Here is a 16,625-nt window from a genome sequence, read left to right on the forward strand (position 1 = left end):
AGGGCGTGACCTCAGAACACTTCTCTGCAACGTAGTTCTCTGGCACATCCTGGAGGTACCTGGTGGGCTAGTTGGCCCCTAGGGACCCTCAGAATTGGGGAGGAATTAATTTTCCAACTTAAAACGCCCGCAGGGCATGTTAGCAGACATGTCACCTCAGTGCCCCTCCCCTTCCTTCACCATTGTGCAAACACGCCCTGTGGTGCATTTTAAGTTGATGAATTATTCCTCTTCAATCCTGACGGTCCCAGGGGGACAACTAGCCCACCAGGTACCTCCAGTATGCGCGAGGGAGCTGCGTTGCAGAGAGGTGTTCAGAGGCCATGCCCCTTTTTACACCTCTCTGCAATGCAGCTTTGTGGCGCTTATTGGAGGTACCTAGTGGGCTAGTTTGACCCTAGAGACCCTCAAGATTAAAGGGAATTCATTGCCCAATTTAGAACAGCCATAGGGTGTGTTTACACAGTGGTGAAGAAAGGGGACGGGGCCCGAGGTAATGTGTGCAAACACGCCCTGTGGCACGTTTTAAGTTGGGGAAATAATTCTCCTTCAATCCTGAGGGACCCTGGGGGCCAACTAGCCCACCAGGTGCTTCCAGTAAGCGCAACTGCTTTTTGCTGAAAAAGTTTCTAAGTGTCGATTTTTGAAACTTACAAATATTCCTCTAAAATCAGCCGAACTACGAATTCCGATTTACTCACCTGTTATCAGGAGAGACCTCACTGCTGCACCTTTGAGCCCAGTACTGATCCTGAAAAGTAATTCTAATCGTACTTACCAGTAACTTGAATTTTCTTCCATAGGATATCATTGCCTGCTTTTTGCTGAAAAAGTTTCTAAGTGTCGATTTTCGAAACTTACAAGTATTTCTCTAAAATCAGTCAAAATACGAATTCCGATTTACTCACCTGTTATCAGGAGAGACATCAGTGCTGCATTTTTGAGCCCAGTACTGTTCCTGAAAAGTAATTCTAACCGTACTTACCAGTAACTTGAATTTCCTTCAATAGGCTAACATTGACTGGATTCACTTAGAAATTCTTCAAAGTGTGGAGTTTTGGAACTTTAAAGTATTCACCTAAAATCAGCCGTACAACGAATTCCGATTTACTCACCTGTTATCAGGAGAGAACCCAGTGCTGCATCTTTTAGCCCAGCACTGGGCTTTTCACCAGAAAAGTTTCTAAGTGTCGATTTTCATAAAGTACAAATATTTCTTACAAATTGCCTGTATGACTTAAACACATTCTTTCAACTGTTTACAGGAGATGCACTAGTGCTGGATCAAGAATCCACCACTGAATAAGAAAAAGTATCAATAACACTACTTACCTGCTAAGTGAATTTCCTCCCATATGATAACATTGGTGATTCTATGTTAAAAAGTTTCTGTCAACTTTTAAAATACAATATTATTTGTTAAAAATCACTACTGTAACCAAAACGCTTTTACTCAACTGTTTACAGGAGATGTCCCAAGACTGAATCTAGGATCCAGTCCTGTGGTTAGAAAAGTAATCCTTAAAGTAACTAATTGCATTTAACTAGAAATTTCCATTGAGCTCAATGTTGCATTGTGTTTGAAATTGTGTTGCCCATTGCAACAACTGTAACTATTGAACTTAAAAGTCTATTACCTATTTGCAAAGTATTTGATCTAAAGTAATTTATTCTGAGAAAGAATATTTTGTAATGTAATGTATAATGTAATTTAAAAAATAAAATATCTAAAAATAAATAGTTTTAAAAAATGTAGTAAATCAGTATCAAAAAATAAATATGACAATTAATACATTTAAAAATTGTAATTTACAAAACACTTTCAAATTCACTGCAAAAAACATAGTTTTCAGACATATTATAGTTAGGAATTAGCATTTAAAAATCTTCAAAATTTACTGAAAAAAACATAGGTTTCAGACATGTTATAGTTAGGAATTTTGAAAGAGTAGAGGTGGGACCAGGAGCCAATCTTTAAGCAGGTCCTGCACTCGCGGCTCCAAGAGGAACGTATTGAAGAAGCTGAGTACAGTTCCTATGGGGACAATGATTGGGGAAAGGGGGGGAAAGAAAGGGAAAGACAAAACTTTTGTTTTGTTGCCCTCACACACCCTGAGAGGCTTCATGCTTCATCATTGGGCCTTGCTCCTCATTGGGCCGGCGCTGCAATGCTTGACGGGCTCACCGTTTCCGGGGCTCTTTGTCGGAGATCTTTTTGGGAGAAGCCGTTGGATTGTGGGCAAAGGGGGGCGGTGTGCATGAGTAGAGTGGTTTAAAACAGGTCAGAATCGATCCTAGTAGCAATTAATTTTAATGGTGAAGATGGATCCTGCCTAACTAAAAATGGGTGGACGCCCTACGGGAATGTTATGTTCCTAGCAGGCCGTCTCTATAGTGGGGTCGACATGTTTCGTGCCGCTTTGCTCCAGAGGTGTCGGTGGGCACTTCATCAGGACCAATGTGAAATTAGGGGCACAAAAAAAGGAAAAATTTGGAAAATAGGGAGCACAGGCACCAAGACTTTTGGAAGTAGCCCGTTATGGGGCCCTAGTAGTCCTGTTTCTTGGTGAAATTGACACCCATAGAACAGCAACTACGGCCTGATGGGATTGTTAGGGAGCACGTAGTTGCTCCACTCTGGTTGGTGGCGGCAACTTTGCCGGTATGCCTATCCTCGCTCCATTTCCCCGTGTAATTAGGAATTAGCATTTAAAAAACCCTAGAAATTCACTGAAAAAACCATAGGTTTTAGGGGTGTTATAGTTAGCTGGACATTTCACTCATATAAAACCATTGAAATTTGTCTGCTATAGTTAGTTGTACTAACTATAACTTGCGCCCGCAATCCACTGCTGATGATGTCACATATTACATCATTCAAGACATGGTCAGTGACATCACTGATGACATCACTGATGAGATCCCAAATGCACCAGGGGCGTAGGAAGGGGGTATGGGCCGCCCCGGGTGTCATCACTGACGGAGGTGACAAAATTGTAAAAATATGTGTTTTAAACACATATTTTTGCCATTTTTTCACCCCCTCAGTGATGACACATGTCCACCCGGCTTGAAAAAATCGCAAAAATATGTGTTTTAAACACATATTTTTGCCATTTTGTCAAGCCAGGGGTGACAAGAAATGTTCCGCACCAGATACCACCTGAAATCACTACACCACTGACCTGCACTATATGTGTTAATAAATGCTAATGATGTGCTTTTGTTTGATTTAACACGTAAACACTTTTTAACATAACTGAACATAGTTCAACCAATATGCCAGAAAATATTTTTTAAAGATCCATAATTAAAAAACAGAGATAGTGCCTTTATGAGAAAGAAACATTGTAAACCATATAACTGGTCTTTAGTACAAGAAAAACTTGAGGTCGTAAATACTTATACAAATCGTGTTAGAATTGTTTCCAGTGCTCTAAGTAATAAACATAATTTAGCCAATTACGTAAGTAAGGCTCCAGCTCATGTAGGTGCTTTAGAACACTCGCATGGGCCTTTGGGTAGAAGGCACTTTAATTATCTATTGGAAGTTCGCAAAACAAAAATACAAAAAAAGATCGACAATACCATTGTGGTGAAACTTCCTGCTCATAGATATAACTAGAAATTTACAAACGTTTTGCAGGAGTTCTACTGATCACCTACTGCTGTCACAGATTTGCAGGAAAACATTTGAGAATTTTTGAACTTTGTAAATTTCTACCATGCAATGTACTAGACTAAATCTGCAGGAGCAGATTTACAAATGACTTTGTGAATTAGGCCCCCGGTATTATCCCACATATTCGATGTGTCCGTCCTCCACTATGCATTCTGTTCATGTTCATGGCTTTGCAGTTTGCTGCTGATAGCTCCTGTTGCTCTTGCACTCTTTTGTGCTTCCTACACCCTGTCTGTGTCTCCCACAACACTCCTTGAGCGCTCCTGAAAGCTGATGCTCAACCCTTTGCATGTATGTGCAGTATGACCATACATATCGCTTGCTGCTCCATTTATAGTATGGAAGCCCAGAGTGCCTTGACCAGACCTTCCCCACATATAACAAAGCAGTAAACAACAACAGTACGCACCTTTTCATTTGAACAAAATGCATGGAACCAAAAAACTTTAACCCACAACTGCGCCAACGGCTTCTGAATGTACCGTCAGCTAAAATCTACAAATTGCAATAATTTTTTTTTTCCTGTGGTGCTGGAACGGCCATGTGACGACATGAACCCATTACATACATTTTCCACATTGAAAATAATTCGGCACTTTCGATAATATCGGGGCATTATTTCCTAAGGTTTGTGGACTTGGCTTTATTCTATATATCTGGGTTCATAACTCAAGCACGGAAGAGGAAGACGTCTGTGTCTTAGCTCTAACGTATAGCAATTGTACTGTGTACTAAAAGAGGTCTTCCTTTACAAAGTAAATACATTTGATGGGACATTAATAGTGTCAATTAAGATATTGTACTTAATTATACTTTTTCTGGTACTGACCCTCACACCACCACCTGTATTGAGTGTCAGCTTGATTGCTTGTCCAGACTCTGCACGCCCACCAAGGATCACTTTTAAGATATTGCGAGTCATCCAATAACCCAATAAATGGCCCTGACATTTCTGACACCTGAAACTGATCAATACTTATGATTGTCAAAATGTATTACCGTAAGTGGTACCCAATGCCCCATTTCCTCTTCAAGAACATAGATGTGCCGACACACTTCAATCTCCCTTTTGAGAGAACAGCTTTCCGATCTGAAATGAAAAGTGACAGAGGCTTCAGAGCGCACACAGTAGAAGATTTAGCATTGAGAGCCGCAGAAGGCCTCCATGGAGACCACCCACAAAAACAGAAACACACAATAATTTCATTATGGAGTATATTAGTGGAAGAGATGAATTTCCTTTCACCAAAATCAAGGGAAGTCCCCTCACGTCCCGTATTTTGATTCGAAACACCGGATGTGAGAGGAATTCCCTTGATGGCCGCGTGATTAGGACAGCGAGGGAGCGCGCAACACTTCACACATCCTAGGTTCTGACTGAGATAGTGACTATCTCCTGTCTCAGACTCTCTGATCGGGAACAATACTTATGAAAGTGCCAAATAATTTGGGACTATTTGGACTGTTCACTTGCCCTGAAGAAGCCCGTAAGGGTGAAATGCGTTGGCTGTTGTGTATAAAGAAATTGCATAAAAAGGATCTACAACATCTTCTAGAGAAAGAATAATTGTTACTGTCATCGCTGCCTTCTATCATTTGTGGGATAAGAACCCTATGATTGTTTGCTGTTACAAACTTGCCTCTCTCATTTCTTGTGTTCTTGTGCTGTATTGGAAACCATAGTGGGTGGCTGGTTTCGAGAGGTGGACATTGTTTGTCAGTAACTGTATGGAATATTATTTAACTCCTTGTGACTTGCATTGAAAAAAACATTGGTAGTTGGTGCAGCATTTTATACCCTGCCACCGTGCTTGTTTGTAGTAGACATTGCTTATATTCCCTCATTTCTCTAGTAACACATTTGTAATTTATATGCTGAGCTTTTTAGCTTTTCAGTGTATTTCCTAATTTCTCCTTTTGCTTTTTAAGCTCCTACCTTTTCTTATGTTTAATTGATTTTTATACACTCTTCTCAGAAATTTGTAAAGAGCCCTGATTCACTAGGGTCAATTACATACTTTATAAAGATATGAATTAATAAATGAAATAAATGCCAATGACGCAAAGGCCCTATACAAACACAGTACTTCAGTGTAACATTATTGTAATTGGTTTCTAACAGTTTTACCTTGTGTCTTAACCTCTACACTGCTGAGGTGTAGTTCAAACATATGTACTTCGTTTGCCTTGTTGCACTGTAGTTAGAGTACCACCCCTACTCATCTTGCCTCCTTCCCCAATTAATGATCCTTGTCGGAGAAAGGGACAGGAGTGGTGGCCGGGATAATAGGATGGGCTACCTATTGACTGCACTAACATTGATCTGAACCAGAAAGTGGAATGAAATGAGAGAGATCGGGAACAATCTCAGTCTCATCACTTTCAATTCTGACCTTCTGTTTCAAGTTTTTGGTTGAAGGATTTAGAAAGGCAGCTGGTGTCTGGATAGAACCCCTTACTTTTCCACCTGTCACCCTGCCATTTTTACAAACAGAATGTTGCTTGTTAGGGTGGCTATGAAGCACATGGTGGCAGTGATGGCTGCTCAAAGCCACATACAGAGCAATCCACTATCTGATCTTGCGGAAGGACAAAGGAATAGCTCTTCTGATATCTGAACAATGTAACAATGGTATCAATTACATATCAATGGGGTGGTTCAGAAGTGCAAACTACGCTGCTTCACTTGGGAGTTGTGCAGTGCCTATAAGGCTATGTTATATTGAGGTTTATAGTTCAGGTTATGTGTGTTTAAAGAGGAAATTAGAGTTAATGTTACAGTCTTAGTTTCTCATTTAGATTCTGGAGAGCAGAAGCTCTGCCAAGCTGGCAGGTCATCTGCCTACCAAACATGTTGTTCCCACGTCTCATATAAATGTGGGCTACTAGTGATAGATGCTTTCCACCACTGGTTGGGCAGGTCACATTGGTGGTAGTCCGACTTTTTTAATGGCTATCATCACTGATATTTTCTGCCTGTATCTACCATGCCTCATATGGCAGAACCAGACCAGAAATACAAACATTGACAGGGTGTGCAGGGAGAATTTTAATATTTTTCTAAAAAAAAATCCCATTGGAAAACGACCCTCTCTGAAAAGTCACTCCAAACCCTTTTGCCTTCCTCCTCCTATCTTACTATCTTACTTTTCAGACCTTCTTTCTGTTAGCTTTAGAACTCTGGGTACTTTACCACTGCTGTCCAGTGCTAACGCACATGTGCTCTCTCTGCTAAATTTGGTATAATTGGTTTACACCTGTTTGGTATATTTTATTTACTTGTAAGTACTTTGTAAAGTGGCATACCATACACCCAGGACCTGTACTTCAAATTAAACCAGTAGGGCTGCAGCACTGATTGGGCCACCCACAAAAGTAGCATTTCAGACCTGTCCTAGGCCTGCCACAGCAAGGCATGTGTGCACAGTTTACTGCTACTTTGACCTGGCATATACAACTACTTGCCATGCCTTAAACTCCCCATTTATTACATATGTAACCCCTAATGTAGGTAGCCCTTAGAGCAGGGTGCTATTTAGGTGAAAGGTAGGACAAGTACATTTGTGTTTTGCATATCTTTGTAGTGACAAAGAGCCTCTTTTGGATTTTCATTACTGTGAGGCCTACCCCTCTCATAGGCCAGCATTAGTAATTCTTTAATACACTTTTAAGCTGTAATTCCTGATCAGAGAGTACATTTTTCATGTTTCATATGTTTGTAATGGTAATCTGGTGAAGTTGGATTTCAGTCAGTCAAAATACTTTATTTCAATCATACGGATAAATAAAGTAAAAATAATATAAAACAATATACATAATAATATAAGAGATCAAACTAAAAAAAAGATCAATCAGACTAGCTGTTATCGTAAAAGAAGATTCAGTGTTAAAACAGAAAAATTAATTGTACATTTACAATAAAAAGGGTTAGAACATTACTCCCACTAATCACATCCCTGCATTATTTGCTCAGGGGGTGGGGTGAAGACCACGTCACAGCTACCACATTTTATTGTCACTTAGAGTGACTTATGCGGATTGCCATAAGAAAGTTTGCTATTCCAAAGACATGGAGCCGGTGTGTATTAGGGCTCAAATTTCGAAAAGCAACTTGGTGGCTCCTAGTACGTAGAGTCTTGCAAAGTGGAGGAATCCATTTTCTCTGAAAGTGACTGTACTGGTTCCAAAAGAACAAAATGTGTAACAATGATTCTTTTCCACCACCATATGCAGGGCATTGGTCATCAGCCTATCTCACAGCAGACCAATCAGAGGTAAAAGATGTAACCAGGAGGATGCCATATCTGAACTGCAGATATAGTTTATGCACCATAAATAGTTTAGAATCAATAAAGGACAATATATGGCTACCTGTACTCTTGGTCACTACATCCATGGCTACTGCCTTCCAATATAGATTTTTGAACTTTGCTCTAGAAAGCTGGCACAATTTCTCAGGGGATGTGGATTGATGTTATTAGCGTGTTTTTAAGTACTTCTTAAGTACTTCTTTCTCCTCCCTGTTTTCATTGTTTGTATGCTTTTCACTATCATGATGTATTTGCTGTAATTGCACTTTAGTGGTCTCATGACCGAAACATAGAAACAAAGTATTTACTACTACTAAGGGGAAGACTAATTAATAATAACTATCTAGACTGATCCTGCGCAAGAGTGTTTTAGTTGCGTAGAACTTGGGAATTTTTGCTACACCCGGAAGAGCCATAAGATCTCTAACACCTAACCAATAGGAATTTAATTCAACTGTAGACCAAAGAAGATAACAAAATAATAACATTCTCCAAAAATTTTGTGCAGAATCGTCTTCTGTGCAAGATCTAGATATGGGGTACAAGAGGTGCGCTCATAGGGAGAGAGAACAGATACCTCATGAACCTATGTTCAGCCATAGCAATGCTATTAGTGTTTGAATAGGCCCATATTTCAGCACCGTACAACACAGACCCAATAACTTTAACATTATTAAGCTCCAGAAGAGGAGCCACCCTCCTAGAAGAAGTTTTGTGGTGAACCTTCACCAGTTTTATGGACTGTTGGATAAGGATTGAGTTTGCCATTTCATTCTGAGGGGCTCAACTCATATTGGGTGTCATGCCTATACCTAAATAATCAAAGGTGGACACCCGATCAATACATGTGTTTCCCACAAGTATCTGTTTGGTACAACGGAAATCCCTCACCCTGTAAAACAACATACATTTTGTTTTAGCGCTATTTATCTCAAGGCCCCTCTCTGCACAGAATAGGGATTAACGGTCCAGGAGCAATTGCAGTCCGCGTGTTGTCCTAGAAACCACTAATGTGTCACCGGCGAAGAGTGGGGACAACAACCCTCCTCGCCCCTAGACTCAGCGCATCACACCCCTCTTTGTTAAGATGGTCAGTCACTCCGTTGATGTACAGGGAGAAAAGGTTTGAAGCTAAAACACAGCCCTAACGCTTTGTACCACCCTAAATGGGTCTGTTAACTGCCTGTTTGTACCCCTTTGCACCTATGTCTTATTTCTCACATGGATTCTCAACAAAATATTCAATACGGAGGGGGGAATACTTTCCACATTTTCTACTGAGGGAGGGCTGTGCACAGCTCTACAAAAGCAACCTACAGCTTTCCCCCAAGAAGAGGCACAACGCCTCACGCCAATATAAACACATGAACCTGGCGACCTGATCCAAAGTACTGATGCTTGTTCTAAAACCCACCTGGAAGTCAGATAAAATACCCTAATCAACAATGAAAATTCTGCAGGTGGGTCATTATTTGTTTACAAAATATTTTTCGGAACGAGTCAATCAAACTGATAGGGTGATACTTTTCTGGGTTTGCCCAGTCCCCCTTCCTATATATTGGCAGTATCTTGGCGATCTTCCACTAGGACGGACTCTCAAGACTCAATAGGATGGCATTCGCTAAAATATTTTTCCTAATGGCCCCATACCTCTGTGTTGGCTTTTTATAGATCATTTGGGATGCTTTCTGCACCCGGAGCATGGGCAGGGAAGCGTGAATTAATGGCATTTAGGGTCTCAGCTAGAGTAAAAACAAAGGTATTAGTATCATCCTAGACAGAGACACATTGACTCAGTTTGTCATCCTCGTCTATTGCTCCTCTATTTGAGTATAACTTACTACAATGGTTAACCCTGTCATCTGGTTGGACACAAAAATCCAAGCCAGTTTCTATACCGTTTGTGGATGTAGATGGTAAACGCCAAAAGGTATGGCTATACTTTAAAATCATAGCTTCGTGAAGGGTTAACCAAAATGTGTCCTCCCATTCCTTCTTTGCCCTGAAAAAGGCCTGCCTATACCTAGCCCTGAAGCTAATTATATTAAAGCGTATACTGGATTTCACTGTCCCCAAAAGCTCCTTTTTTTGCTAACCTACATGTACTATTATACCATGGGTTTGTCTTTGGCATTGTCACTCCCCCTTTTGATGTTCTTCCTAGCAGATCCCTGATCTGTTCAAAGAGTTTAGTATAACTCAATCCCAGCACCTCACTTCTGTTACATTGAGGACGAGATGAAAGGATATCCACTTTAGTTCTTTCTTTAGTAACTACAGCCTCCAACGATAAGGGATTTTTTTCCACCCATTTCCACACAATATTTTTCTGGTTACTAGATACGGAGGGACACCCAAATCTCGGGCATCCTACAAGACAGGTTTTTACTTGGAATTTTCAGACATGGTTAGAGTTAACATGTGATGCTCACTTTCAAGTCTGTCCACAACTTCCATATCTATTATAGATAGCCATAACTTCACATCTACTAAAAAGTAGTCGATTCTGCTCTCATACTCAGGTCTTTTATATGTAATTTTAGCCTGTCTACCAGATGGTGTCCTACAGCTTGCAGCTCTTAAATCAAAATTTTGTGTTTAGGATCAGCTTTGGGAGACCATCATAAATGTGACAGATGCAGCTGGGGAATACCCCACTGGTTATCACAGTCTGCTGTTAGTTCAAAATAATTATCAATAGTGGGGTTCAATTTTTGAATACAACTTTCGAGCCACCAAAAGGAAGCCCCCCGTGCATTCTGAGACTGGCACCTCAAGAGTGTCCAGAATCATTGACTCTGATCATCTGCCGCTCACTCCATTACAGACATTAAAAATATTTAGGACCGTACCTGAGGGTAGTGCAAGGACCACTGCCATCATATCTAGTGAATCAACATGAATTTCCTTTATTTGGAATTTCAGGGAGGTGTTAACCTAAATCGCCAACCATGCAGAGGGTCTGCCTCTCCCACTCAGAGTTGCATTTACATTTAGATACGTAAACCTGCATCTATGGATGGGAGACAAAGACCAAGTCTCTTGAAAGAGACAAACATGATTGGAGTCAATAAAGCTGCCCCATTTCCCATCAGGGAGAAGCTTTGAGATTCCACCTACATTCCAAGCAAGAATTTTAATTGAGGTTCATTTGGCTGAGTACACAAGGAGAGATTGCCGAACACTGGCTCAACCTCAACTGGAAGTGGCCTAAAACAACCTGCTCATGAGAAAAGGGGGCATCCATCAGTACCAAGATAGGTAACCTGGGTACTATAGGACATCCTCCTATTTATAGCAAACCGACTCGCTAGTAGTGGCTACCGTATCTACTCTTACAGTGACAGCAGCTCAGTGTAGTAAGTCAAGGAAAATATTCATTTGTGTTGTAGATAACATCCCCCCTGCCCTGGAGTAGATCACCTACATCACTGATAGCACCTATTCCCTGGTTCCGGTACGTTATCACAATACTAGTTTTAGCCTAGGAAATAGTTCTAGCATCTATTACCATAAGATCATCCACAATACGCCTGTGGGAGAAATACACCTTAACTCTGTTATTTTCTCCAATTCTTATAATGTATTGGCAATGCCAAATATCCCGGAACCAGTGTGTAACCTTATTTATGAGTGACTCATGATCTTCCTTGACAATAGCGTGCAACCTGGGGACTGATGTGAGAAAAATGTGGGCCTGTCGATTGCCCTGTTGGTTGGGTTGTATAACATCCATTTCTCATCCTCCTCCTAGGACAGGGCAATTGAGAGTTGTCGGTGGTGGGGGCATGGGGTCTGTGACCTTTCCCCTCACACTATACCAACTCTTAGCACCCTCCTAGTAGAATCAAACCCAGTGGGACCATACTGGGCATCCCCATGGTGAAAGCTAGACCTGGGATTGGGAGGTGGGATGGAGTGATGTAGTGTAGCAGGGATTCCCCATGCCAGCAGCTTAGAATGAAACTGGTAATATGGGACCCCCTGGTTATTAATCACATTTGTATCCAACCTTTCTCGCACCGATTCACCAGAGACAATGGCGCTATTCCTCTTCTTCTCCTTCTTTCAAAACTCCTTACTACCTTTGCCAGAGACAGTATATGATCCCTTAACTTCCCTATGACACCCATCAGACAACAAAGCATAAGGTAACATTCCTGAGTGTCAGTTCTAGAAGTATCACTACAGGACCCTTCATTTACATCAATATCAGGACAAAGAAACTGCTAGAGTTACAGGCTCACATGTCATTAATGGATCAGATTGCATTTTCTCAGATGATGGATCCTTTCCCCTAATGGCTATGTGAAGCATTTGAGGAATGTGCTTGAGACCACGGCTGGGGAGAGATGCCACTTAATGGTAGAGGAAGATTTACAATAGCCACCCAATCCGTGATGAGATTATCAATGCAGGCCAATGCACAGTTCCCAGGGGCCGACGGCAAGTCCCACTGTGATACCTCAAATGTTCTTAAACTTGACCAGTGCTGTAGGGAATATGGCAAGGGGCATGGACTACAACAAGACAGCCCCCCTGGCCAAAACATAAACAGGAAGAAGTACAGGCATTCAAACCTATGGTAGAGACGTCAAGCAATGGACACAAAGTACCTCAATATAGAGCTACACAGACTGGACCCAAGGTGGGTGGCCTGGCTGAGCTCAGCATCACCCAGCACAAACACATTGCAGCGTCCAAAGCCACAACTTTTCCCAGTGAGCCTGTATCTTATAACAGCGCTTGCGGGTGACTAAGATACAAGATACAAGATAAAGATAAAGACCAGGACAAAAACCAGAAAAATAAAGTTGTTCACCAGGAGCAGGGAGCAATGCTAATAAAACAATCTGAGACTCAAATTAGAAAGAATACGACTGTGCTGCAGGGTCCAACATGTCCATAAGGCCTAGAAAGACTGCAACATGACACAGCATGACACCCACCAGCAGTGTCCACTCACCTTTGCTTGGTCTTGCAGCATCCACCTCTGACCACACAACTGACCAATGACTGCAATCTACAGTTCACTGGTGCCAAAAGGCAAACTGTAGAGGATAGCAGAAGCAGAAGCTGAATGCTCGGGTGGCTGTGAATAGCAGCAGCTTTAACTATATATGCATCAACCCGGCAGGCTGCAGCTATTGTCTAGTGCCTGGCAACTGTTAAAGAGCAGAGAAGCATTTAATAAAAACACAGAGCTGAAAAACTAAGTACTGTAGATCAAAAGTCACATCCAATGCAGGCATCTGGTTGATGACGAATTAGCACAGATGGGGGGATGGCTATTGTTGCAGCAAGTCAAACCCGGGTCGGTGGTCACAGGGACATCAATTACCGCACTTGACATATTAGCCTTCAAGCTCAGGACAGACCATATGTATGTCAAGTTCAGGATCAGGACAGGAGTTAGGAGAGGGCTAAAGGGAGCTGCAAATGCTGCTGCGTTTACCCCTTACCAACTTTGTGCAAGCAAAGTGCAACCAGAAGTTGCAGCACTCCTCTTGGACTGCCCTGCCGAACCCCCGAATCCTCTCACCTCCACAAGAGGATCGAGCGCGGCGGGTACATCTTAAGCTAAATCTAGAGCAGTAGCAGTGGCAACATAGCATTACACCCCATTAAACAGATCCTGGAATAAGGAATTGTTTTTGGACAGCCTCAGCTGTGAAATGCGGTAGAGAATCGCAACTTAGCAGCCATAAGTCCTGCTTCCACACTATCCCAGTGTGTGACTTGTGCATTGTGTGTAGGCAGGCAGGGATTAAGAAATGCATGGAGTGTGCTCCTTTTCCATGTTCACATTATTGTTTTGGAAATGCCACTTTAGATAGAGAACGTTTCTCTGTGCTTATAACTCTATGTACTTTGCAGCCTGTCTCCAATACATGCCTGGGCTGGGTGACAGCTACACTTTGTGTATTACCTGTAGACAGCCCCAATCACAGGAAGGCAAGCCTCACCCACGCTCATCTGCATTCATCTACATTCTGATGGGTATTTCTGGGCCGGTAGAAATGGGGGGGCTAGCACTTACACTTCAATAGGTACTGTCCTGTCCACACATGAAGCACTGATTTACCCCCCACAGATAGCCTGGCGACAGGACTAGCTTGAAAGGGATCCTTGTGCACTTCAGAGAGCAGCTTGGAAGCCACCCTCTACATCAAAGGCACTCTTGGGTATAAGTACTGAGTCTCTGACCTCCACAAACCAGACACTTCTTGAACTGAATATCTGTTAGAAGAACTGCTGTGTTGCTTAAAGGGCTCAACTGGACTGCTTTCCTGGAAGAACTACTATTCTGCGTGTTTCCCTGCTTCCTGCTCCTCCCTGACTCTGATGAAGGAGAGTTGGACTCTGCCTTCCCTCCAAGAGATATTGAAAACTTTGTTGTCTTGCCTCCTGTTTTCTGAGGTCTCAGGGACACAAAAGACTTCTTGCAATTCTGATGGTGCTGCTGAACTATCCCATCTGTGAGTCCAACCCTTTCCCAAGGGGTTCTGAAGCTGTTTTGCTACAAAATGGGTGCATAGCCACTACTGCACCAATCAGAACTGATGCAGTGCTCTTAGACGACACAATGCCAATCCGGAAACATCCCTGTGCAGCTTGACGATTACTAGGGGCATGACGGACAGGTTCAATGACGACGCAGTGCCAATCTGAGATCCAGACCACGAAGCTCGACTTCGACGCAATGGCAGACTGTGTGAATCGGTACAGACGCATCACTCTATTCATCTCCACTCTGGCACCCATTTTTGGGAACTGAAACATCGCCTTCACTGCATGGAGAAGATCAATGCATCTCGCTGCCTGCAACCAGGAAAGGCACTTTGTTCACAGGGGGCTGTGTGGGTCCTGTAGATAGCTGGCATCCTATCGCAGTCAGCTCAAACTTTGACTTTGCCCCAGTCCAGTGCAAACTAAAGTAAACTTTCCAGCGTCAATTGCTTCTGGGTGCTTTACTGGATTTATTTGTTTGAAATTCCACATCTCAACTCCTTTACATTGGAGGTATGTCGTTTTGGTCTTGTTTTTTTTAATAATATCAAAGCTATTTTTATAAACCTATGTGGAGTCTTTTTCTGGTGTCTCCATTGTGTTACTGTGTGTGTTAGTGTTGCACAATTACTTTACACATTGCCTCTTTAGATCAGCTGGACTGCTCTGTGCCACTCTACCAGAGGGTGAGCGCAGGCTATCTTTTAGTGTGTATCTAGCTTATCCTTACTAGGATGGTGGTTCTTGTCTGGCCAGGGTGCATACCTTGGCCAACTAGGAATCCCATTTCTAACAACTACTCTTTGGGATCATCCTCCCAGGGCATGCATTGTTGAAGCAGAGATCCTTGACAGGTACAATAGGATTTTTAACTACATTTGGCAGTCCAATACTGTAGGAAGGAAGAAAGGGCAGGTCAGAGTCTCATAACTCCTTATTGTTTGGCTGATAAGAGCACGATTTCACAATGCATTTTGAGTTTGAGGGACAACTCTCAGAGCCACACTACCTAAATTGTAAGGTGATCACTTCAATGTAAAGAGGAAGCAGTCCCTTTAATTCATGATTTTGTTGCTTAAGAAACTAGGAATTCTGTGGATCACAGAAGATCCCCCAGTAACATAGCTGACCGGATGTTATCAACTTAGTTACTTCGGAAAAGCACTGTCAGGTGTGCCGTACCACATTTCATTGGAGCTGGCAGAAATAGGCATTCCTGCACAAACCAATCTAAAAGGCCTCAAGGACAGCTTACAGACCATTCCCATGATCTGTCAAAAGGATCATCTACATTGGGTCAATGCACAAATCAGTTCATCTGGAAGTCTTTCAGGTTTTTCTCCTTGTTCCTCAGTGAGTCTTATTTCAGGGGTGCAAGGGATTCACTGGTTAGTGGGCTTGAACTGTACCAATTTAGGTTTTTACCAACGGCGTCCCTGTACAGCTGTTAACACAAGTTGAAAAGAAAAACAATCACATCACTTCAGCTCTTGACTCTCATGGGAGTGATGGTAGAGCCGTTCAGTGAATTTCTGATTTGTTTTAATGTAAGGTAATATTGCATTACCATACCTAGCTATAACATCAATTTATTCTTTGTTTCAATTAATTATTGTGTTAAAAAAAAACATTATGTATATTTAGCCAACTCCGCTACTTAATATGGCTTTTGGCTGTGCGCAGTGGAGTGATGGAACCAAAGCTTGGCATCTGGTGGGAGACCAATTCCCAGCTTTGACCATGTCCTGTACCAAACCTCACTGTGGCTGACAAAGCACATGCTGCACACATCTTAGGCTGTGCACAGCAAGGGGTGGATTTATCGCCTAACCCCATGGGCAGCCAACCCCCTATAGATCCCCAAACCACATTTCATTTTTTAATTTTTTTAATGTGTTCACATGTACTGCAGTACTCCTGCAGTATCAGCATTGAGATTCCAACCCTCAGCACCATGGTGGTAAAACTTGAGCGATGGCATCCATGTGAGTACCATGGTACCTCACAATAGGGCCATGGTGGGTCTTGTGTGAGTCAAACTCAAAAACACAAGAGGGTCCCTCAATTCAAAGAATACCAGGAGAGGGAGGCAGGGAACAAAGTAGAACAAGAACAAACCTCTC

The 16,625-nt window shown here is 42.2% G+C and overlaps 1 protein-coding gene across 2 annotated transcripts in view; it reads right to left on the reverse strand.

Moving 5' to 3' along the window:
* The window catches only part of LOC147702338 (ATP-binding cassette sub-family A member 9-like), a 1,822,583-nt gene that overhangs the window by 1,230,149 nt on the left and 575,809 nt on the right, over positions 1–16,625 (reverse strand). For both annotated transcript variants that reach the window (XM_086930970.1, XM_086930969.1), the window contains exon 15: positions 4,682–4,772. In XM_086930970.1, coding sequence (XP_086787096.1) covers positions 4,682–4,772 — 91 coding nt within the window. The remainder of the gene's footprint in view (positions 1–4,681; positions 4,773–16,625) is intronic.

The sequence above is a fragment of the Lissotriton vulgaris genome, chromosome 7, assembly GCF_964263255.1.
Source record: "Lissotriton vulgaris chromosome 7, aLisVul1.2, whole genome shotgun sequence".
NCBI lineage: Eukaryota > Metazoa > Chordata > Amphibia > Caudata > Salamandridae > Lissotriton > Lissotriton vulgaris.